The 23,373-nt window shown below is 43.2% G+C and overlaps 1 protein-coding gene across 1 annotated transcript in view; it reads left to right on the top strand.

Annotated features, from left to right (window-relative positions):
* Window positions 1–23,373, top strand: part of ABCA13 (ATP binding cassette subfamily A member 13) — a 281,591-nt gene that overhangs the window by 12,303 nt on the left and 245,915 nt on the right. The window contains 5 exon segments of the mRNA XM_030551464.1: window positions 2,295–2,418; window positions 12,334–12,485; window positions 13,923–13,951; window positions 15,623–15,786; window positions 22,060–22,184. Of these exon segments, the coding sequence (XP_030407324.1) occupies window positions 2,295–2,418; window positions 12,334–12,485; window positions 13,923–13,951; window positions 15,623–15,786; window positions 22,060–22,184 (594 nt within the window).

A 23,373-nucleotide genomic window follows, 5' to 3' on the forward strand; every position in this document is an offset into this window, starting at 1 on the left:
CACTCTCTCTGTCTAATTCATCATTCTACTGAATGGAACATACTCCTATAAACTGGAATAGTGAATTTTACCAGTAACTTTGTTTTCACAATTCTCCAGATAGAAACTGATACTATTAGTAATGCTTCATTCTTTTGAGATGACTGAGACTCATGGTGCATGTTCAGTCAGTCTTAACTTTGATAGTTGCATTTGTAATTTGATAACGTACATTCACAGAATGACATTAACCCTGCAGGATTTCAGTGTGTGGCAGTATATATACAAGGATCATTCATTTATGAAGTTCTTACATGTCTCTAAAGAACCTAGCACACAGTTCTATTAATAAGGAGATAGGAAGTGAAGAATATCTTCTCCAAACTATGGGGGCATTTAAAAAACTGAACATAATTATACCAGTTGACATGTTGCTGGGACAATTTTGTGAAAAGTGCCTTGGGATATTATAATGCCCATGAATGGGAAGCATCTTCTTGGTCCTATACCTCCTCTGCTTTGCTTGTGAGAACTGATATGTTTGTATATATAAAAGAGAACAACTATTTTTTTGGGGGAAGAGATCTTTGTGGACCAAATTTTGCTGTCAGTTACACTTTTGGAAATTAATGGTAACACCCCACTGTAGACCCCAAGTAGACTGAATTTGACGGAGTAACTGAATTTTCACTGGCGTAACTGAGGACAGAATTTTGTTCTGCTGCCTACAGAGTATGCTACTTTGGTAAGCTTTCAGGATCAGGGCCAATATTACAGTCTCAGTAAAATTTAGAAACAGTCAAACTTATTTAAGATGGGTGGTTTTCAGAATGGTGTCAGTCAGATAGAACTAGGCCTTATGTTTTTATGAAGCAGGCTAATATGCTTTCTGGGGAGCTATGTAGTGGCGTCTCTATGTTGCTTAACTGGTCATGCAATTTCTAGTAATATATGTCTCAAAAATAATGATATTTCAGTTCCAACAAATTTAGCTTGGTTTTTTTTTCAGGTTCTATGGAATATTTGACTATACAGTTTCTCCAGTTCTTCCACTTCTGTTGTGAACATTCAATAGGAGTATTATGTCCAGGCCTAATTCAGCTTGGGTAATTCTTAGTAGCTATTTTTCCAACAATTAAATTGCATGAAATACTCTCCATTTCCTGCCCAAAGGTTCCTACATAGCTGTGGCTGTCAAACTGGGGCCTTACATGGGAGGAATGGACAGGTTTCGCAGTTATTCACTAGAGTCTCGGCTTTATTTTAAAAAAAACAAACAAAGAAAAAACACCCTTCATAGTGTGAACCAAAGTGTAACTAGTGCAGCAGTGTCTGCATGAGTTTGCAGAAAGTCTGAAACAATAGCTCTGAAGTGCAAACTGCCCCATTCATTTCAATGAGTGGTAGCTCAAATGCCAGTGATGATACATTAAATGTCAACATTGTTAATTATTTCACTGCTCATTAAATCATAGAAGGAAGGAAAGGACATATTTTATTAGGAAGACTCGCACAGTCTACTCTAAATAGCCAGTCATTTTGGGTAGGCCAAAACCAAACACACAGTGAGGTTGCAGAAGAGTGACTGGTTTCATTTTCCTAAAGGGGAGCTCAGCTTTCAAAAGTTTGGATAACACTGTTGCATAGTGTTGCTCTGTACTGTTAAACTGTTGTCATACTGAACTCCAGCAGTGCCTACGTTTCAGTGCTGGGTGAATCATTTATAAATGGAATGCATGGTGGTGCAGTATAAAGGTTTTATCAAGAGATTGCGATAGCTGCGTTTCTCACAAAGTGTTGTGGTAAGTAGAGCTGTGTGGAGAAAGATAATTCCATTTCATGGATGATTTTGATATTTCAAAATTTGTTTTTATTCCAATTAGAAAAAAAACCTACCATTTAAAAAAAATCCAGAGAAAGGAAATGGAGTTTTGGCTCCGGGCAGGCCACTTGGCAGGCTGCTCCATGGCCCTTGAAAGCCCTGGGTTCCCATCTTTGGGGTCCACATGACTGGCTTTCCCACAGCCATGAACCCTCAAACACCTGGGGTCCCTAGCCCTGGGTCAGTCTGCATGGTGGGCTACCCTGGAGTCACATACTTTGGAAGACTCGACTACTGAGGACCTGAGCAGATGAGCTGGCAGGAAATCAGGCAAGGTTTCCTCCAGAACACCACTGAAATTAACCCATCTTCACAAAAGGTTCTGTGTTGCAATGTTTTTCCAACGAGTTTTAGGTGTGGGGGAACAATATTACTACTAAAGCTTTATAGCCTTAGTCTCACTGATGTAATTTTGTCTGATGTTGCTTTTTAGGTTATTTAGAAGCCCGAGATTTGCCAAGTCGAGGCCTTTATCCTTTTGTTCAGAGTCTCTTCTGTAATGTTGGCTCAAGGTGCAAGAACAGCAGTTACACATCTCAGAAAGAACACAGTTTCCGGTAAGATGCACCAATTTATCAGTATTTCTGATTAATGTGTCTTTTTCCCTAAGAAGGGTTATTATTGTCTAGCAGCTAGGAGTTGTAGGAATTTTATTACTGTGGCCAGATTGCTTCCCCCAGAGTGCTGCGTGAGGAGGGGCAGGGCTCCTTCTGACCTGTCCTTACATTTTTCAGGATGATTTTGCTCTTCAGAGATAGCAAGGACCTAGCAGTTGCTTCTCACAGGGGCTGCTATTTTAATCTGTCTAAAAAAGTCAGGGGAGAGGGTGGGGAGACTTCTTGTGCTCTCCCCAGCCACCCCCCCCATGCCCCACGCTCTCACACAAGAGAGATAATTTACCCTTATTAGAAGTTCTGTCAATACACGACGTGCGGCTGTCCATAGAAGATACTACTACCTTTTCACATTTGTGGTTTGGATAGTTTGGGAGTGTCTGAGGTTTCCCCAACTATGGGATGCAGAGGGAAGAAAGCGGGAATCAAGGACACCATCTTGAGGGACAAGAACAGAGAGCTGAAGAAGGAAATAGGAAGAGCTAAAGGAGTGGTCAGACAGATAAGAAAATCAGAGGGAAAAGTCAAACAGAGGAGAGAAAACCCAAAAGTACGCTTAGATTTTAAACTCTTTGGGACTTCTTTTGTTCTGTGTTTGAACAGCACCTAGCACAATTGGTTTCTGGTCCAGGAGTAAGGCTCCTAGGTACTGTTGCAATACAAATAAGTAATAATAAGTAACAAACAGCCACAAAAGAACTGAACTTAAAAAGCTTTCCTGTTTGGTAATAGTTTAACATAATAGCAAACATGTAAATCATTAATTTACTTTAATATACTGCCGCAGACTGAGAATTATGAATGGAAGTGAGCAAGGTGCTCTCTAGATGACTGACAAAGTTACAAATAGCCTTTTTTCAGAGTTATATTCAAGGCAAACTGGATAACCATGTCACTCAGCCAGAACATAGTGATTGGCTGTAAATATATATATTTTAAAAAAATCAACTAAGTAGAATGAAATTGCTCCCTTATAGCCTTCCAGAGTGAAAAAACTTAATTTTAAAGATAATGTGGAATTTAGCCTGGGTCAAGTGTAAAGATTTCAGTGTCACAGTAATATGTCACAACCTTCATGTCCCTTTATTGTTACATGCTGTAGTGTTTGGAGTAAATCACATTCCAGTTACTTTATATGTGAGTCGCTGTAAGTTGTTTAAACTGAATAGCTATCCCAGACTACTAATTTTCCTCACATTGTATTGTAGAATGTACAAAATGGAGCCCTGAAATTATAGTTTATTTTAGTTCTCTACCACAGAAATCAGAGCTAAAATAACAGTGCATTATGCCTCAACACAGACTTTGTATTTTAAAAGAAATTAAGTTTTTTTTTCTGTTCTGAGGTGGTTGGAAGCTCCTGATATTAAAACATGACACTCAGAGTGAAGTACTTAACTGTGAACTATCTGGATTGTCTGTGCTGCATGAGTATTTGCGCAGCTCTGACTATAGGCTCAGAGTCACAACTCAGCTTAGTGTAAAAACAGGAAAAGGTTTCCTGGAGGCAGAGTTTCTTTCGTTCCAGAGATCTAGTGAGGAATTTGGTGGGATATTTCAAGGATTTAATCAAGTTGATTCCGAAATAATATCTGTCTATAGATAGAGATATACAGAGGCTAAATTTATGGCTGAGAAGCATGAAGCACACAGCCTACTCAGGAGAGAAGTGTGAAAAGTTGGCATAAAGTTCATATGAGAACAGTCTGTTCCAGGCCAGTCTACCAGTATAAATTAGATTAACCTGAGGGCTTCTCTGAGTTATGCTGGCTGTCAACAGCCTCTAGGTTCCAAGTGCAGGCATAAATGTTATGTAGAGGTTCCTCATTAGATTGCATGGCCCAGTTATTCCTCCATTTTCTGGTGCTTATGCTCAAGATACGCTTTTTTAACTAAAAAAGGACAATTTAAAGTGGGAGATAAATTGCACTGTTAAACAATAATAAAATACTATTTAAATATTTTTGGATGTTTTCTACATTTTCAAATATATTGATTTCAGTTACAACACAGAATACAAAGTATACAGTGCTCATTTTATATTTATCTTTGATTACAAGTATTTGCAGTGTAAAAAGACAAAAGAAATGGCATTTTTCAATTCACCTAAAACAAGTACTGTAATGCAATCTCTTTATCATGAAAGTTGAACTTATACATATATAATATGTACAAAAATATTGCATTAAAAATAAAACAATGTTACATTTTAGAGCTTGCAAGTCCACTCACTCCTACTTGTTCAGGCAATTGTTCATTCAAACAAGTTTGCATTTGCAGGAGATAATGCTGCCCACTTCTTGTTTACAGTGTCACCTGAAAGTGACAACCGCATTCTGATGGCGCTGTTGTAAATATCTTGCGACAAAGGCTACATGCCAGATGCACATGCTTCAACTATGATTCCAAAATATTTAATAAATGGCAATGGTATTCTATCAATTAATAGTGCGATGAAAACTGATTAATCACAATTAATTTTTTTAATCGCGATTAATTTTTGAGTTAATGGTGTGAGTTAAGTGTAATTAATCGACAGCCCTAATTTAAAGGTCACAAGGCATGCCCGAAGTCACTCTCGGCATCTAGGTGGCATATTAACAACACATGGTCTTCATGGGAACCTGGCTAAGCATTTGTATTCTAGGGGTGCCACATATTTAAAACAAATCTGAATAATTTGCATGCTCTATCTCAAATACCCAAGAGTGATAGATCTGGGGACAAATGATTCCAAAAGTGTGTTGCCACCACTTTCACAGAAAATTGAGAACTGCGTGTGTGTGTGTATTACTTTCAGTGCCTAATTCTGCATGTTGCTCTATATATTAAACTGTTTTAATGAGAACATAGTACAGATACAACATGCTGTATGTATGGAAAAGGTCTTCCTCTGTGATAAACATGCAGTCAGCTGTATATTAAAAGACTGATCTTACTAACTAAAATAAATGTTGATGTGTGTAGTGCTGTTAGCCCTGCACAACCAACACATCTAAGAGAGGGAACTGAAAATAACAGGATTGTTTACTAAATGTTGATTGACTTTCTAGATTATGAAACTAGAAAGGACTACTGTGATTATCTACTCTGACTTCCTGCATAACACAGCCCATGAGGCTTCTCTGAATTAATTACTGTTTAAACTATAGCATCTCTTTTGGAAAAAAAAATCCAATCCTGTTTTAAAAATTGCCAGTGATGGAGGTTGTGTTAACGTTTAATTACGCTCACTAAAAAATCTGTGCCTTGTTTCTATTCTGAACCACACCTTCACAAACACACTGAAGAAAATGAAGTTGCACAGGTATTCCTTAAAAATAATTTGAAGACATTGGGTTTGCACAGCTGCAAGTAAAGGCATAATTTCTGCTGCTAGAACATTAATTACTGGTGGGGAGATGCAAGGGGGCAAGAATCCAATTTGATACTCAGAGCCTAGAATGAGTTCTCAGGGCTGCTGTTTAGAGGGAGAAGTTTTACATGTAATCTGGCTATTTTAATGCCCTGATCCTGCAAACACTTATGCACATACTTAAATTTAGGTTCATAGGTTCACTGAAGTCAGTGGAACTCCTAACATCCCTAAAGGTAAGCATGTAGTTGAGTGTTTTCAGGATCAGAGCTTTTATGTTGAAAACTCTCTAGAGAGAAACCTAGAATGCCACAATACCTTTTTATATATCTGTTTTTCAGAGTAGATTTGTCCTCTCCATGAGTTTGTCCCTATATTTCAGCAAAATATTGACCAGTTTTCACTCTATTCCTCCAAAAAGTTTTAGTCCATTGTATTTAATGCAGTTAAAGAATTCCCATTTTCCTCCTCTAATTTTCCGTATTTGTAGCTTTCAGGAGTTGGTAGGTGTTAATTGTTTCAATTTTCATGGGTCCATTTTCAAACTGAAAACTTCAGATATTAATCACTCAAACAGCGCCCCAGTTGAAAAACAGAGTTGCATGTATTAAAGCACTATAAAAAGAATCCAACTGTTCTAGCTGTAATCTATTCAGATTTGAAGCAGACAAGAATGAGTCTTCAACAATTCCTGTTGGCTATCAGGCAAGCTAGAATGAAAGTGAAATTCAGTTAAGTAGTCAAGAGCCCAGTGGAAGTTTTATAATGTTTTAATTTTCTACTAGTGCAGTAGAATATCTAAAGATTGTTGGAATGGGGCCTTCCTTACCCAGGAAGATTTTTGCACTGGGGGTTGGTATAATAGTCCCTGGTAGAGTAAGCCTTATTAGAAGCCTTCTGTGAGGCAATCAGATATTTTTCATCTATATTTGGCATATTCTGAGCTGATTCAGTTTTGGGGAAAATTATATTCAGACCCAAATGCAAAGCACAGATTAAATATTCAAAATAGCTGCTGTGTAAACATTTGGAGGAACTACTTAATTAACTCCTTTCTCACATTTACCGTTAACTGTAACTCAGCTTGCGATCACATTACTTTCACAATTAAAACCAGGACTCAAGCTCCAGTTATCTCCAATTACCACACTTTTCCCAGTCTGATAATTCTATAGTTTGAGAGTGGCCTGTTGATTTTTAAATTCACAGCCTTTCAGAATCTTCTGGTTCTATCGCTACAGCGAAGCAGGTTGTTGCAGGTAGGGTCAGTGACAAACAGTGTGTGTGTGTGCATGTGGAAGGAATTCAGTTCCAAGCAGCCATAAAGCCACTACTAGGATCCTTCAGCAAATACCTCCCCAGCATGAGCACCTGGTGCAGTTGTTTTAGAGCTAGGTGGGGGTGTGACTGGGACTTGCCTAATGACCCAGCTAATGTGCAGGGCTACAATTGCCCACAGTGGCCATTGCAGGAGAGGTGCAAGTTAGGGTAGCCCTCAGGGCTACTTTAACCAGAGCCAGGGAGTTAAAAAGCTCCCTACATCCTTATTGCCTTCCCTCCTGGTCACTGCACTGGGCTTTGAGCCAGGGAATGAATTAATTTGGAATTTGAAGGTCACAGTAGATCATTGGCTGCTCCTGCATGCTCTGCTAGGAACTGTGGCTAAGATTTTTTTTCCATCTGAGCTTGCTTTGCTACAGTTACCCATACCTCTGTCACTTGATTAAATTACTAGTGTTCTCTAGATGTGGCTTTTCCTTAAGACCATTCAAACGCTCAGTAAAATAGTACAGAATTCAGCTGTCTGTCTGCTTATCAAGCAGTGTTTCACACCGAGAGCATGTTATGGTGGTGTCCAGGAGTCTGCACTGGCTGCCAGTTAGTTCTAAGTGAAGTTTGAAGTGTTGTAAACCAGCCTTTAAATGGTTTGTGCTCTGCCTATCTAACAGGCAGTTTCCCGGCCTGGGTAGTACTGCTGCAGTTGTGATCCTCAGAGGCACTCAAGCTATTAATCCCTTGGATGGAAAGAACAAGGGCTGACAGCAGGCTGCTTTCCATAACTGCTCCCCAGCTCACTGGTTCCTTTGGTCTCAAATAGCCTGAATTTGTTGACTTCTAAGTCATGATGCAAGGCTCTTCTGTTTATCCAGGTTGGGGTTAGTGAGCACAGTGGCCAATAAGAGGCTGTTGATCAGCTGAGTGGAATTTCAGGGAGGGAGAGAGATTTTAATTCCACCTATTTGGTTGATTTACACTGTGGGTTGGGGTTGATCTAAGTATATTTGGAGTTGTTTTTTTGTTTAGAGTTCTTGGATATGTGCCTTTTCTCTGTTTAAATAGAGTAAATAACAAAGTAACCTCCTCCCCCTGGAAAGCCTTATATGTTAACTAGAACCAAACCCCTTATGGGATTAGGAGGAGACATGGTGAGGGAGGCAGATTATCCTATATCTGCCTAGTCTGAGATTACTTGAACCTTCCTCAAAAGCATCTGGTACTGACTACTGTTGGAGACAGGACAGTGGACTAGCTGGACCTCAGGCCTGACTACTGTAGTAATTCCTCTGAACAATATATTTGGTTAGCTTTTAAAAGCCCACCCCCATCCATATTTAAAATATTCCTAATATCAAAAACACTTCAGGTATATGAGCAGCTAAATGACCAAAATCCAAAGCAAGCCTCAATGATCAGTCCTACAATGAGTTCCTCATGAGCACATCCCTGCACAACCCCACTGAAGTCAGCGGGGTTCCATGTGGGCCTAAGGGTCTGCCAGCACAGAGCTTACTGTAGGACTGAGGCCTGAACTCCCAGAACCAAATGCCTGGTTAAAGTTCAGGGGAAGCCAACAACCAGTTCAGAACTCTGTTCCTGGGGCCCATCTATATTAGAAATCTAGGAAATGTATTTATCAGAATTTTTCTGTTATGAGGTTTGTTGTGTCCAGGGTCATTCTTGGGAATTTTGTTGTGTAAAGAAAAGGAAGAGAGAAATACGGGCCATATGCTTTGTTTTCATCTGACTAGCATTCAGGGCTTGGAAACTAATGTTCTCAGCAAGCCACCAGGTGTCACTATTATAGAAAGTATGTATAGCTCCGTTTAGCTGAAAAAAGTTTGTGATAAGATCTGGGGAAAATCAGTGCTGGTAATGTAATGCTGTTTTTTACATGAACTGCTGCATATACCAGTAAAACTGTCATATGCTTTAGGTATATAGACACTGTCAACAGAATGTCGTAAGTGTCCCCAGACATGCCTTTGTTAGCCCATTAAATGCCTGAGCTTGTATTTGCATGATATTTGCATATATTTATATTAAAATCTTCATAACTAGAACTTTTGATGGCCCAGTAGTGGCAAGTTTGGAACTGTGCAGTTTATTTCTATTTTACTGGAAAATTTAATATGGAAATCAGTGCAAGGCAATCAACATCTAACCCCACATCTCTACAGTCACTTTTCAGAGTAGAATTATGCTTTCAGCAGCAAGCCTGCTGCCATCAGCATCATCTGCCTCAGAAACTGTTACTATTGCTGCTATTTGTTATCATTGTGGTTATTATTTGTAGTGTTTGTTGCTTGTTAAGGCACGAATGTTTGCAAGGCAGTTCAGTAGGTTAGTAACATACACAGAGAGTGAAATTTACTCCAGTGTAGGGTCCATGTAAAGGCGCACGGCCGTGGCTCGACCCTCCCTGAGGAGAAGGGGAGCTATACTGGCCGCGATATGCGTTGTCTATGTCAGCCCCTTTCTTCAGGGCTGAGTGACGCTGCACAATCGCTCAGGGCCCGGCCTTCTCCTATAGGGCGGGGCAATAAACACAGAGTTAGAGGCCCAGACCCTCCTGGCTCAGGGCTGAGCAACAATAGTTCAGGCAGCTAGAGCCCTTTGGGGCAGGACCGAGCAGTGGCCCAGCGAAAGGGGCCCACGCCCTTGGTTCAGGCAGGGCACCAAACACACAGTTACAAAGGCTCTGACCCTCATGGCTCAGGGTCGAGCAGTCAATCAATAGACTGGATGGCCTTCTTAGGCCAGGGAGAGGGGGATTCTGCCATCTGGGTACAGGTGGCAGGGGGAACGCAGGCCCTCCCACTCGTCTGCATTCCAGCCCAGGGCCCTAATAGCGGCTGTCACCGCTAAGGGTCAGTGGGGTTCCTGACCGCAACACCGCAACACACTGACAGGATACAGGTAACTGCAGCCTGACTAGGGTCGGCTGTCCCCGGGCTATTTCCAATATCCCCCTCCGGGCCTACCTGGTCTGTGGTGTCCTCTCCGGGGAGGTCCAGGCACATAGGTTCCTCACGGCCAGGGCTGGCTGGGAGGTCCGGCAGTACTTCTGGGAAGTCTGGTCAGGCCTGCTCCGGGGGCTCCTCGTCATAGCGGGCGCGGGGAAGCTCCGGCAGCTCCTCGTCATAGCGGGGGCGGGGAAGCTCCGGCCAGTCAGGGCAATGGCCCTGGGCCTCAGCAGCTTCCCAGTCACAAGCACCCTCTGGCAAGTCTGCTTCCGACGGTGGCTGGGCTCTAACTGAGCGCTGACAGCCGGCTTTTATACTTCCTGGTCACCTCCTAACCCTCTGAGGGGCGGGCTTACTACTCTATGGCCCCGCCCCTTTAGGTGTCTGACGGGACTCAACCCTCCCTGAGGAGGAGGGGAGCCACACCGCCTCACTACAGTCCAGTATGAGGCCTGTGCATTATTTCACGGCACCTGCCCAACAGTGAATTTTACCCTTGTGTAGGATTGCCAATTTTCTAATGGAGCAGAACAAAACTCCTTTGCCCCACCCCATCACCCCCCCTCACTATATCTCCCCTCCCTCCATTGCTCATTCTCCTCCACCCTCTCTCACTTTCACTGGGCTGAGGAAGGGGTTTAGGATGTGGGAGAGAGTGAAGGCAAGGGCTCCATCTGGGGCTGTGAACTCTGTGGTACAGTCGGGGATGAGGGAGTTGGGGTGCAGGAGATGGCCGAGGCAGGGGGTATGCTGCTGGGGAATATGAGCTCTGAATTGGGGGTGTGGGCTCCGAGTGGGGCCAGAAACGAAGGGTTCAGAGTGTGGGAGAGGTCTCTGGGCTGGGACAGCAGGTTTAGTGTGGGAGGACAAGTGTGCTGGGGTGAAGCTGGGGGTGCAAGCTCTGAGGTGGAGCTGGCAATTAAGGATTTGGGGTGTAGAATGGGGGTCCTGGCTGAGACACAGGGGTTCAGAGTGCGGGAGAGGGTACAGGCTCTGGCTGGGGGTATGGGCTCTGGGGTGGGGCCGGGGATGAGGGGTTTGGGGTGCAAGGAGGGTGAGGGCTCTGGCTGGCGGTGTGGTCTCTGGAGTGGGGCTGGGGATGAGAGCTATGGGATGCAGGAGGGGACTCGGGCAGGGGTTGGGGTGTGGGGTCCTGGAAGCGCTTATCGCGGCCACTAGGAGCCTGCAGCCCCTAGGCGTATGGCCAGACCGTGACCAACGGGAGCTGCGCGGGGGGGGGCATGCCTGCGGGCATGAGGGCAGTGCATGGAGCTGCAAGGACCTGCTGGTCACTTCTGGGAGTTGCGTGGTGCTAGGGCAGGCAGGGAGCCTGCCTTAGCCCCGGGCCCCTGCTGCACCACTGACTGGAGCTTTAATGGCCTGGTCGGCAGTACTGACTGGAGGCCCCAGGGTCCCTTTTCAAGTGAGCATTCTAGTTAAAAACTACATGTCTGGCAACCTTACTCTCATGTTGAATAGCAAGTGCAGTTTCATTAGATCAGTTGTGCCCAAACTTTTCCTGTCATGTCCCCCCAGCCCCCTAATTACCAACTATGGAATCTGTCTATCTCCTTTTCCATTACTGCCCAGTTGGCTCAACAGAGGAGTTTGGGCTGAAAGTGGAACTGCGGGAGGAGCTGGGGCTAGAGGCAGAGCTGGCGTGAGGGCAGAGAGAGGAAATAAGGGCAGAGCTAGGCTGGGGGCAGAGCAGGGGGTGGAGTGGAGCTGAAGCTGGGGGTAGAGCTGAGCTGGTGGTGCTCCCTCCCTGCCTCCCATGGGGGCTGGCCTGGGTCCCACAGCTGCCCCTGAACGTTCCTCTATGTCCCACAGTTTGGGGACCACTGTGCTAGATAGTCTCTGCTATTGTATCCTGTTAATCCTCAGTCTTCAAGTCAAAACCTAACCATCAGTCAAGTTCAGGAAGAAATCCTCTCCCACAGTCCCTCACATCTAGGTGCACTTTAATTCATTTAGATTTGTTTGGAAGAGTCAGTCATTGAACAGTGTCAGAGTCAAGACACCAGACTAGCTGTTCCAGTAGGGCAGCTCTTGGTGTCCTCCTACCCACAGCTTTGTGGGATTTTTACACAACTCAAGGCAACTGTAATGAACTGACAAAAATTGGTAAAATGGGGAACATTTAAAGACTCTCACCCCAAATATGCAAAATGGCGCTCACAGCTGATGGAAAGGAACTCGCAGCTGCTTTTTCCAATTCCTATTTTGAAATGACCTTCCTTTTCCCCCTTTCATGGAAAGTGCTTCCAGTTTCCGAGGTGGTCAGGACAGCATTATGGGAACTGACCTGACATTCCTGAGAGAGATACAAGACTTTGCGAATGGGATTTCAGAGACCTCAGAGAAAGTTATTGCTTTACAAAAGCTGTGGGAGGAAGAATCAAAATTCTCAGGTAAGTCATCCTCTTTTAGTAATTGGCTGATGTGCTTACCTGGCACTGAGTGACACTGAAAAAGACAATGCTTCTTTTTATCATTAAAAAAAAATCATTGTTTTAGCTAAGAAGTGGATCTAGAAGTATTGTCATTGTTATGATAACAATTATTGGGGGTTTCTTTATTTTATAGAACCCAGAATTGTGCTAGCTGTGTTCTAAAGAGATGAGGATGCCCGCCCCCATAAATTTACAATCTAAATATTAGACATGGCAAAAACGATTGTGGAGATAAAAGCAGGGAAGTGGTTGAGGAGAGGAATATAATGAGTGGGACTGGGAAAAGGGGGTCAGGATTCAGGAGGAGCCCTAGTTTGGTGACACCTGGCACAAAGGCACAGACATTGTGGCCTGGCTATGATTGGACAAACACAGGCCTGGCAGTGTGGAACACTGGCCACCCAGCCTTCTCAATAAAGATCTGTCTCCTACAGCTCTGTGTAGGGTTGCCAATTTTGGTTGCAGGTATTGCTGGAGATTTCATCACATGACATAATTAATTTCTTGAGACTCCAGGCCAATCCTGGAGGGTTGGCAACCTTACATTACTTATCGCTAATAACATAGGACAAGGACAAGGGTTAGTAATATGATCACCTGGTTACCCTGTCAGGCATGTTTTTCAAGAGCACCCTTTTGGCCCACCATGTGTGCAGAGGCATGGTGTGCACATGGGAGTGATTCGACCTAGCCCCTGTCTTCCCTAGTGCCTATGCTACAGCCTCTGCACGTGCTGCAAAAATTGAGACATTCAGCCACTGACCTGAGTAAGGGATGGTACAGAACCACACCAGTCTATGGGGAGCTTAGAAAGGGGTTGCACACTAGGGAGAGAAGGCCTGTTTGCCTTGCTCTAAAGAAGCAGTAATGATTTCCAAATGTCTCCCCTCCGTACACACAAAACAACCTTGCAGAGTAGTTGTCCTGTCAGATCTACCATGAGCACCCTCCACTACCCCCCACTCATCTGCATTTCAGCACACTTCACTACCCCTACTCTGCTGCCTTTCCTCTGAAATAGGGTGGCATTTAACCTGTTACATTGTGTAGGACATCCAGCACTCTTTTGGTAACCCTGTCTAAGCAGAATAGAGTTGTCAATAGTGCCTGGCACCATATTGCTCTCCTACAGTTTACATGATAATTTTGCCTTGCCAGTGAAAATCATCCCTGGTAAGTAATTTCATTTAAAATTGGCTATGTAATGATACCTGGAAATGTTAGGAAGTGCAAAAGTTTATCAGATCACCAGATCTTTGGTGCACTGCTAGTTTTATGGCCTTTTCCTTTCAACAAAATGCATTTTATTAAGTGTTCATTCACTGTATCTAGTAGTGATGCATCTGTCGTGAAGAATAACGTTTCTGTGTAAAGGAAAACTATTTATTTTTACAGGGCCCACCAACAGTTCCATTTTCTTAACCGTAAGTAATTTTTTGTGTGTATGGAAAGTTACCATTTCAGACTTAGCAATAATAGGTAGATTTTCTTTTTCAAGTTTTAGTAAAGCATATTGTAGAAAGTGGAGTGTTGCTGAGGGCACAGTGATTCAGGGACCTAATATAGAGGGTCACGGATTGCTACACCACTGGTTTGAATCGAACTTGCATTATTAGAGGCTAAAAGCCTTTGTTGTGTGAAGTATGTTTGTTGATTATCTGGAGATTTTAAAAAGTGCATTAGGCCATCTCTGAACATGTATTCAAAGATGCATAAAAGCATACTACAAAAGACCTAAAAAGACCAGCTGGTAGGCGCTTCACAGTGAAAGAGGTTGTTGCTGCTTAGAAGAGATTACACCCTACTGGATGAGATGAAGTGATGGAGGGGTGGAGATGGAGTGAAGGACAAGGATTACACAGTTTAGCTGAAAAATGCTTCCCATGACCCCTGTGATAGCCTGTGTGAGATGAGTTGGCTGTCTGTCCTGTCTCTAGTGGATAAATCACCTACCATCGTAACAGTCAGCAGTCTCAACAAAAAAGCCCAAGGCTGAATAGACATAGAATTCAATCTTTAGTGTTGTCAATTCTGCGTCCTTCTCAAATCATTACCTTCACTTAAAAAATAATAATGAAATAATGAATTCTCTCCATAGTTATTCAGGGACTATTTCTGACTCTTCATGAAACTGAAAACTACAATTTCAAACCTGGGATTGTACACTGTTTAGTGTACCATTTATAAACTGCTCTCGAGGGCCTTGACTGAAAGAAGCTGCAGAAATGCAGTTTTCTTCCTGATACTGAACTGAAAATAAAAACAAAAATTGTGTGCACTCCCATTTTACAAAGACAAATGTCAGTGTTAGCCTTTCATTGAATTTGACCTTGAAGGTTCTACTATTTTTTTAATAAAAAATACAAAGGCTCCAGTTTCCACTCCAAGCCTTATTCATGTTGATGAATATTTATGCAAAAGAGTCCTGTTGAAGAACTCACCAACATAATTTAACGTCTAATTCACCAACATGACCCCATAAGATAGGGGTTAGCATAGCTTGTTTGTTTTACGGAAGCATCTGAAGGTGTGATCCTGCAAAATAAATCTCCCCAGTCACAGTCAGTTCAGCAGAAATGAGTCCATCCCCTCAATCTATTTCTTGCCTGTTTGCATGAAAGGCCTTTCCTGAAGTGGTGCAAAGTGTGGGTGGCATACACAGAGGCTTCATTATAGGACTCCTCTTCACCCCTTGCAGATGATTAGTTGTGATTCTCTAGACTCTACAGTTTTGTTGTGTGATTGTTAAGCTAATCATCTTTCAGATTTCAGAAAGAATCCATCTCCTAGCAGTGGCATGTCCTGTATACTCACGAGCAGAAGCAGAGGGAAAGGGCTAGTTAGTTTTTTTTCATAACTCAGTTTTCCCAGAAAAGATTCACATGCAGCAGAGTTTCAACCACCATGAGCTGAAAAAGGACTGTACTCATTCCTATGGTGAATTGTATTAATGCAACAATGCCACACCCAAGAAGAGTTTTAAATGGTTAGAAAGTCATATGTATGGGGGGAGGCAAAGGACAGTTGCTGTTCTCCCATCCCACCCCCAATGAAATAATTGGGTCACATTTAACACATTTTTCTTAAAAATCAAGATGGACTGGAATGAAACTGAGAAGATGATTTCTGTAGTTGAAAGCGTCCAAAACCAACCCTATTTCTGGGACTTTCTGCGTTCACTCCCATGGCTGCAGACAAGCAGCCTTTACAAGGAAGGTGGGATACGTGTTACAGCTCAGTTTCTGCAGACTGTTAAAAAGTAAGTACTAAAATCTGGGTAATGTATTTGTTCTCCCTATTTGTGCTTTCTTTTATTTCCATGGAATGGTGCTTTAATCTAACTCATTGTACTTCCCATTTGCGTAATCAATAGCAGGAGAATTCATAGCAAGAGATAGATATAAGGCAGAATTGTCAGTGTTCGTCTCCCTCTGCTTGCATAAAGTCAATGGGAACTTTACAGGTGACTCCAATGGGAGCAGAGTGAGGCCAACACTTGCCCAGAAAAAAGGCCCTGGGCCCTATTGTCGCCTGATCTATTGATTGTATATTAATTAAATTGATTACTTAATAATTGTCCAGTAACACTCAGATCTGGTAGGTTCTTGTCCCAAGATCAGGTCCAATATTATTAGAATTATGCAGTTGGGAACCCCGACACACACACGCGCATGCGCACACACACTTCTGAATTTGCAGCAAAGAGTCCTGTGGCACCTTACAGACTAAAAGACGTTTTGGAGCATGAGCTTTCGTAGGTGAATACCCACTTCATCAGATGCCATCTGACGAAGTGGGTATTCACCCACGAAAGCTCATGCTCCAAAACGTCTTTTAGTCTATAAGGTGCCACAGGACTCTTTGCTGCTTTTACAGATCCAGACTAACACGGCTACCCCTCTGATACTTCTGAATTTGCAATAGTTCTGTTACATTTATACCTATGCCTTACTTAGACTCATAGACTTTAAGGTCAGAAGGGACCATTATGATCATCTAGTCAGACCTCCTGCATAATGCAGAACACACAATCTCACCCATCCACTTCTATAACAACCCCCTAACCTATGTCTGAGTTATTAAAGTCCTCAAATTGTGGTTTGAAGACCTCAAGCTGCAGAGAATCCTCCAGCAAGTGACCCGTGTCCCATGCAGCAGAGGAAAGCAAAAAACCTCCAGGGCCTCTGCCAATCTGCCCTGGAGGAAAATTCTTTCCCGACCCCATAGCAGATATCTGCATCTATAGGCTATGCTATTGGGAAGCTTGGGACTCCTTCCTCCTCATTTTTTGCAGTCCCTGCCTTTTGCTCCAGACCCTTTTGCAACTCTGCCTTTCCTCCTTGTGCATCTCAGCAGAAAAATCTTTGGGAGGTTGCTGCATGTGAGTGGTGACTGAAATGATCCCTTTGTATATGAGAGTGTTAGTTTTGTCATGTTTGATGAGATTCTTCTGGATGGAGAGTTATATATTATTATTATTATTATTATTACATTATTGCTTTCATTAATCCAAGGAGGATCTGAAATATTGAAGCCTTTGAGACCATTTGACGTTAATTCATTTGGATGCCTATCATTTTAAAACTAGTTTATTTCTTAAGCATTTTAATACAATGTAGTTCAATTAAATTGGCACTTGGCAATCTGCAGCAATTAGTGTCAGGTAAGTGACTTTATTTCATGGCTTAATCCTCTTCCCATCTGCACAGGAGCATCTTCACTTATGTGCTACAGTGGCGCAGCTGCGCCGATGCAGCGTTTTAACTGTAGCTCTGCCCTGTTTCAGTGCTGAGTTGTTTTAAGCAACCCACTCCATACAAAACTGAAAGCTTCCTTCTGCAGATGCCCTCCATGGCCTCTTAACTGGCCAAACTGACTAGAAATAACCCCTGTTATTTAGAAGAAAAGTCCAGTAGTGGCTCTGGTGTGAGGTTGGGTCGTGTAGGTCTTCCCAGACTGATGGTTCAGGTCATGGAGGTGTGTGTGCTGCCTTCCTGCTTCTTGCTCTCTGTCCCTGTTAATTTCCTGGTTATTTGTCCCTGAACTCAGTGTTCCAGTTACTCCGTGTGTGAGTGCGCTCATGCGCGCACAGCATTGGGTGTGTGCGGCTACTCAGGATGTGCTGTTACGTCTTGTTCAGATAGTTGCTAATTTAACTGGTTCATGGTTATTTCATGTTTTGACTGAACACCTATCCGCGTGTCTTGCTTCAATTTCCTTGTATTTTGGGATTGCTGTCCTGGATGCATCAGAGCATAACAAGACGCTAGGTCTACAGTAGGAACTTACATTGGTATAACTATGTTGCTCAGAGGTGTGGATTTTCCCTGGTGTAGACAGAGGTGTGTCAATGGGATGGCTTCTCCCATCAACATAGCTACTGCCTCTTAGGGAGGTGGAGTACCTATGCCAAGAGGAGAAGTCCTCCCATCAGCATAGGTAACATCTTCACTATGTACTACAGAGGCACAGCTGCTGCATTGTCAGCGTAGACAAGCCCGGTGTGCTGGAGAAATCTCTATCTGCCTCTCTCTTTTTAAACGCAGTAGCACCAGGAAGGAGGTGTAGTTGCAACAAGCTACTTACCTTTATGGGGAAGTACAGAGGATCACAAAGTGAGGCAGGGAGACACAATGGCTGAAGGGCACCTGAAACTTGATGCATAGTAGCAATTTCAGGAATTTCTTTGGAAAAATGATCAATTCATAGATTGTAAGGTCAGAAGGGACTTTTAAATCATCTTATTTGACCACCTGTATAACATAGGCCACAGAATTTTACCCAGTCGCCCTAGTATTGAACCCACATATTTTGCAGTCATTTCTGTGACTCTGCAGCATGCATGGGATCCACACCACATGTTCTTAGAATGGGAAATTGAAAATCTCTGCACTGATTCTGCTACTCCTACCTACTTCTTTGCCTTGTTAAAAAGCACTGAACCTGTATATTTGTTTGTAACTGGGAAGATAATATTGTGTCTCACTTATTCAGAATAAGTGACAGGAGTGGTGAGGCTCAATGTTTGTATTCTTTGTAGACTGCCTGAGCAGGGTCCATCACCGTCTCTATGCATTGGCATGTGCATGGGTGCAGCGCTTGTGGCTCTGACACCCTTAACTATGGTACTACTAAAAAGTAGAGGATTTCTTAGGCAATCTGGATGGCTTCAAAACTCCATCAGAAGCTTGATGTTTCCGAGGTATAAAAGGATCTCGATTGTAAGGTGATGTTTTTCCCTTTCAGGTCTGCCTCATGAGCTGGATTCCTGAGGCAATAACGGGCAAAGCAAATTTGATCATACTGCCACGATGGCACCTTATAGACTAACAGACATTTTGGAGCATGAGCTTTCGTGGGTGAATACCCACTTCGTCAGATGCATGTAGTGGAAATTTCCAGGGGCAGGTATATATATGCAGGCAAGCTAGAGATAATGAGGTAGTTCAATCAGGGAGGATGAGGCCCTGTTCTAGCAGTTGAGGTGTGAAAACCAAGGGAGGAGAAACTGGTTTTGTAATTGGCAAGCCATTCACAGTTTTTGTTTAATCCTCAGGATATATAATGTAATAACATTGGGACAGGGTTGCTGAGCAACAGGAAGCAATGTGCACAGAATCTGTTGTTGATTTAATTAGGTTAATTATTTGATCCACCATCGTGGCAGTCAAGTATCAGAGGGGTAGCCGTGTTAGTCTGGATCTGTAAAAGCAGCAAAGAATCCTGTGGCACCTTATAGACTAACAGACATTTTGGAGCATGAGCTTTCGTGGGTGAATACCCACTTCGTCAGATGCATGTAGTGGAAATTTCCAGGGGCACCTGAGGATTAAACAAAGACTGTGAATGGCTTGCCAATTACAAAACCAGTTTCTCCTCCCTTGGTTTTCACACCTCAACTGCTAGAACAGGGCCTCATCCTCCCTGATTGAACTACCTCATTATCTCTAGCTTGCCTGCATATATATACCTGCCCCTGGAAATTTCCACCACATGCATCTGACGAAGTGGGTATTCACCCACGAAGGCTCATGCTCCAAAATGTCTGTTAGTCTATAAGGTGCCACAGGATTCTTTGCTGCCATTACAGGTCCAGTCTAACACGGCTACGCCTCTGATACTTGACTGCTGTGATGGTGGATCAAATAATTAACCTAATTAAATCAACAACAGATTCTGTGCACATTGCTTCCTGTTGCTCAGCAGCCCTGTCCCAATGTTATTACATTAACCATGGAAGAGGTTGGAAGGGACAGAGCATGTATGTTATATGAAACTGGTTATACAGGGATTTCCCCTAAGAAGTCAGCTAGTTTTGGTCAATTCTGTTGTGTAAGATGATAGTCATACTTTTATACCTCTTTCTATGACCTCTGGAGCCCTCTAGTAATGAAATGCCCACAAATGACTATTGGCAAAGCTTCAAGGTATAGAACAGAGGTGGCCCACCTAAGCCTGAGAAGGAGCCAGAATTTACCAGTTTACATTGCCAAAGAGCCACAGTAATATGTCAGCAGCACCCCAGCAGCGTCCCCCATCTGCTCCCAGTATCTCCCACCCACCAGCAGCCCCACCGATCAGTGCCTCCCCACCTCCTGGTCAGCTGTTTCGTGGTGTACAGGAGGCTCTGGGGGGGAGGGGGGAGGGGAGAAGGAGGAGGGCATAGCAGGCTCAGGGGAGGGGGTGAGAAAGGGTGGAGTGGGGGTGGAATCTGTGGCAGAGCCAGGGGTTGAGCAGTAAGCACACTCCGGCACATTGGAAAGTTGGTGCCTGTAGTTCCAGACCCGGATTTAGTGCCTATACAAGGAACCGCATGTGGCTCGGGAGCCACAGGTTGCCCACCCCTGGTATAGAAGCTACTGCTCACATGATTACAGTCTCAGAATATGAAGATGGTCCATCTTTTATCCCTTGTATCCTTTACTTCATTTTCCAGCCCCCTCCTCAATGCCCAAAGGGTGCACAGTGCTCCAAAGATGGCAGGAAGGAGGTGAGGTCATGGCCTCACAACATCTCAGCACTGGGCCATAGAATGGAAGTTGTATGCAGCAAAGTGCAGGCTGCTCCCCATAAAGGTTGTAGCAGCAACCATGACAGGGAGTTCAGAGAGGCATATTGCTTTCAGGAAGAATGTATCTAAGATGCTTTCCCCTTGGTACCAAACTCCTCACTGTCCCTTTATCTGGGCTGTGCCTAACTGACTCAGTGTAACCCACAGTGAATTGGGCCAAATTCTAGCCCCTGCTTCTATATACCATGGTGACATACAGAAACCACAACGGCCTGTGTGAGAATTCAAAGAATGCAGCCTGCGCCCCTTTGCAGCATTGAGCATGCTGGGGGCAGGTTGGGATCTTGAGAAAGAGCGGCCTTAATGCTCAAATCTAGGCCACTGTGTGTGGCAGAGAAGCTCACTGACAGCTGTAGGAGGCTGCCATAAGTTAGAGCTTCCAGCTCAGGCAGAATTCTGGACTGTCTTCTTTGCTGTACCTCTCAGCCGGTGCAGAACAGAATCTAGCACATAATGAGTACAGGAGAAAGGGACAGAAGTGCAAAATTGTCATATGGTATCTCCTAGTCTAAATCCCCCCCACCCCAGCTCTTCAGGTAAGCAATTTTTTTTTGCAGTTTCTTGTTGTTTGAAATAGCAAAGTATATCAACAGCTGATCAAGTTTTTTTAAAAAAAGGTTGGATTTTTGTTTGCATAACAGTCATGAGGTAGAAGAAGCTATAAGAAGTGTCAGATAAAATTGATGTGGATTCATCATGTATCATCAAATTAAATTACATTTATGTTATTAACTTCACAACAGAGCTGGTCTGTTTGAAGAAATTTAGAAAATAAACTACATGATTTTGTTATATGCAGTGTCATTGTAGCCATGTTGGTCCCAGGATATTAGAGATAAAAGGTGGGTGAGGTATAATATCTTTTATTGGACCAGCTTCTGAGAGGGACAAGCTTTTGAGCTACACAGAGCTCTTCTTCAGGTCTGGGACACGTATTGAGAGTGTCACAACTAAATACAAGATTGTGTAGCATAAGTAGTTAAAACACATTTCAAGAGACCATTCAAGGTGAAGTGGCCCTTTTACCGCCCCCCCACTTTTGCCTTCTATGACTTGAGAGGGGTGAAATTAGGTTATAGATTGTTGTAATAAGCCATAAATCCAGTGTGTCTAGTCAGCTCATGAATTTTAGTGTCTAGCAAAGTTATGAATTTAGGTGCTCAGTCTCATCTTTTGAAGGTGTTCTGCAGGTTTTGTAAGATAATGGACAACCCTCAGATATCCACCCCAGACAGATCACCAAACTCATCCAACTCAGGGTTTTCTAGAATATTTTGTTTAGAAAACTTTGTCAAGCAAAACATTTCACTAGAAACTTCATTTGATGAAACCCCATATTTTGACAAAAAAGGTTGTTAAGTTTCATCTAGCTCTACTTCACAATCCTGCTTCCCTCTCCAAAGAGTGCGCACAATGCTGTCATGCTTTGACAAGTGCTTGATTTTTCACTTTTGCTTTCAGTTCCTTAGCATCCTTAGAAGATTTAGATGCAGTTCTATCAAACCAAAGTTTCTACAAAGCAGTGAAAATAGGACTGAATATAACCATCACAGCACTGCGCTTCTTGCAAGACCAGAGCCTTGAAGGTAATTGAAAGCTGTGTATATATGGTTTTTTTCTTTTTCTTTTAAAGTTGCTGCATGAATTACAGGCATGTCAGGATGGAGCCAAAATGTTTTTGTAGGCAGCTGGCTGAGCTCCTGAAGAACTGATCATTTAATACTGTTGAGATTTGCGTTGTATTGTTGTGCGTTGGGGCACCTAGAGCCTTGGATAGGCATCATTTTAGTTGTCTGTTAAATTACAAAAAATGCTTATCACATTTCCTGGCAAACCTTTCATAAACACACAGTGTAGACCCAATAGATCACATTGAGAATGATTACCCTTTTACTAGTGGTGATTCTTTGGAGTGGGTGTTTCACAACAGGTTAGTTCAGTTTCTTTTGGTTGTGAAGAGTTTGGATTCAAGTTTTGGCCTATATACAAGTGAAAATTAATGTGGTTGTCTTACCTTAGTCTTCCTTTGTCTCCTATTGTAAATGCTAGTCTTTGCTCAAGGGCTACACAGGTGCATGGACTGAGTTTGAGGGAGAGGGAGTCATTGGGAGGCTTCCCCTTGTGCATCTAGCCAGGCAGGATCCTGCCAAGAATTTAAGAGCATGCTGTACACCAAGGGGTGAAGTCTGTTGTTCAGGAGTTGTGTCAAACTCTCCCTCTTGCAGCCATCCAGGCCTCATTCAGGCAAAAAAGTATTCTGAAGTCCCATTGAAATCAATGAAATCTCATGGGACTTGAGTGCAAGTTTAAACACTTACTCACAGTGCTTTCCTGAACCATGGCCCTTGTACAATCAGCAGCAAGCACTAGGCAAGGCAGGTACACTTCAGCTGAGAGGTAAGCAGAGCATTGTTCTGACTCATCCTTCACTATCTTGGCATGAAAATGCAGGTTGGTGTTTGTGCCAGTTGAATGGCTGACGCCATTCCATTCCTCTTCACTTATGGCTCCCCAGGATAAGGTCAGGATTATGATTAATTGGCTGTTTCTGTGTAGAAGAGCAGCCCAAGGCCTGTATGACTCTTAAATTCCACATAAACCCTCAAAATAAGGTCTAAGAGGTGCTTAGGTTGCATGGTGGCTCCCTACACAGGATTGAATTTCATTTAGTGGGACAGACTGAAATCTGTGCCCTAAAATCCCTCACAATCAAATCAATCCCTCCTCCCACCCACTCCAAATAAATCCAGAAAGTAAGTCCCAGGGGGCTTCAGA

This window comes from Gopherus evgoodei, chromosome 2 (genome assembly GCF_007399415.2).
Source record: "Gopherus evgoodei ecotype Sinaloan lineage chromosome 2, rGopEvg1_v1.p, whole genome shotgun sequence".
NCBI classification, from domain to species: Eukaryota; Metazoa; Chordata; order Testudines; family Testudinidae; genus Gopherus; species Gopherus evgoodei.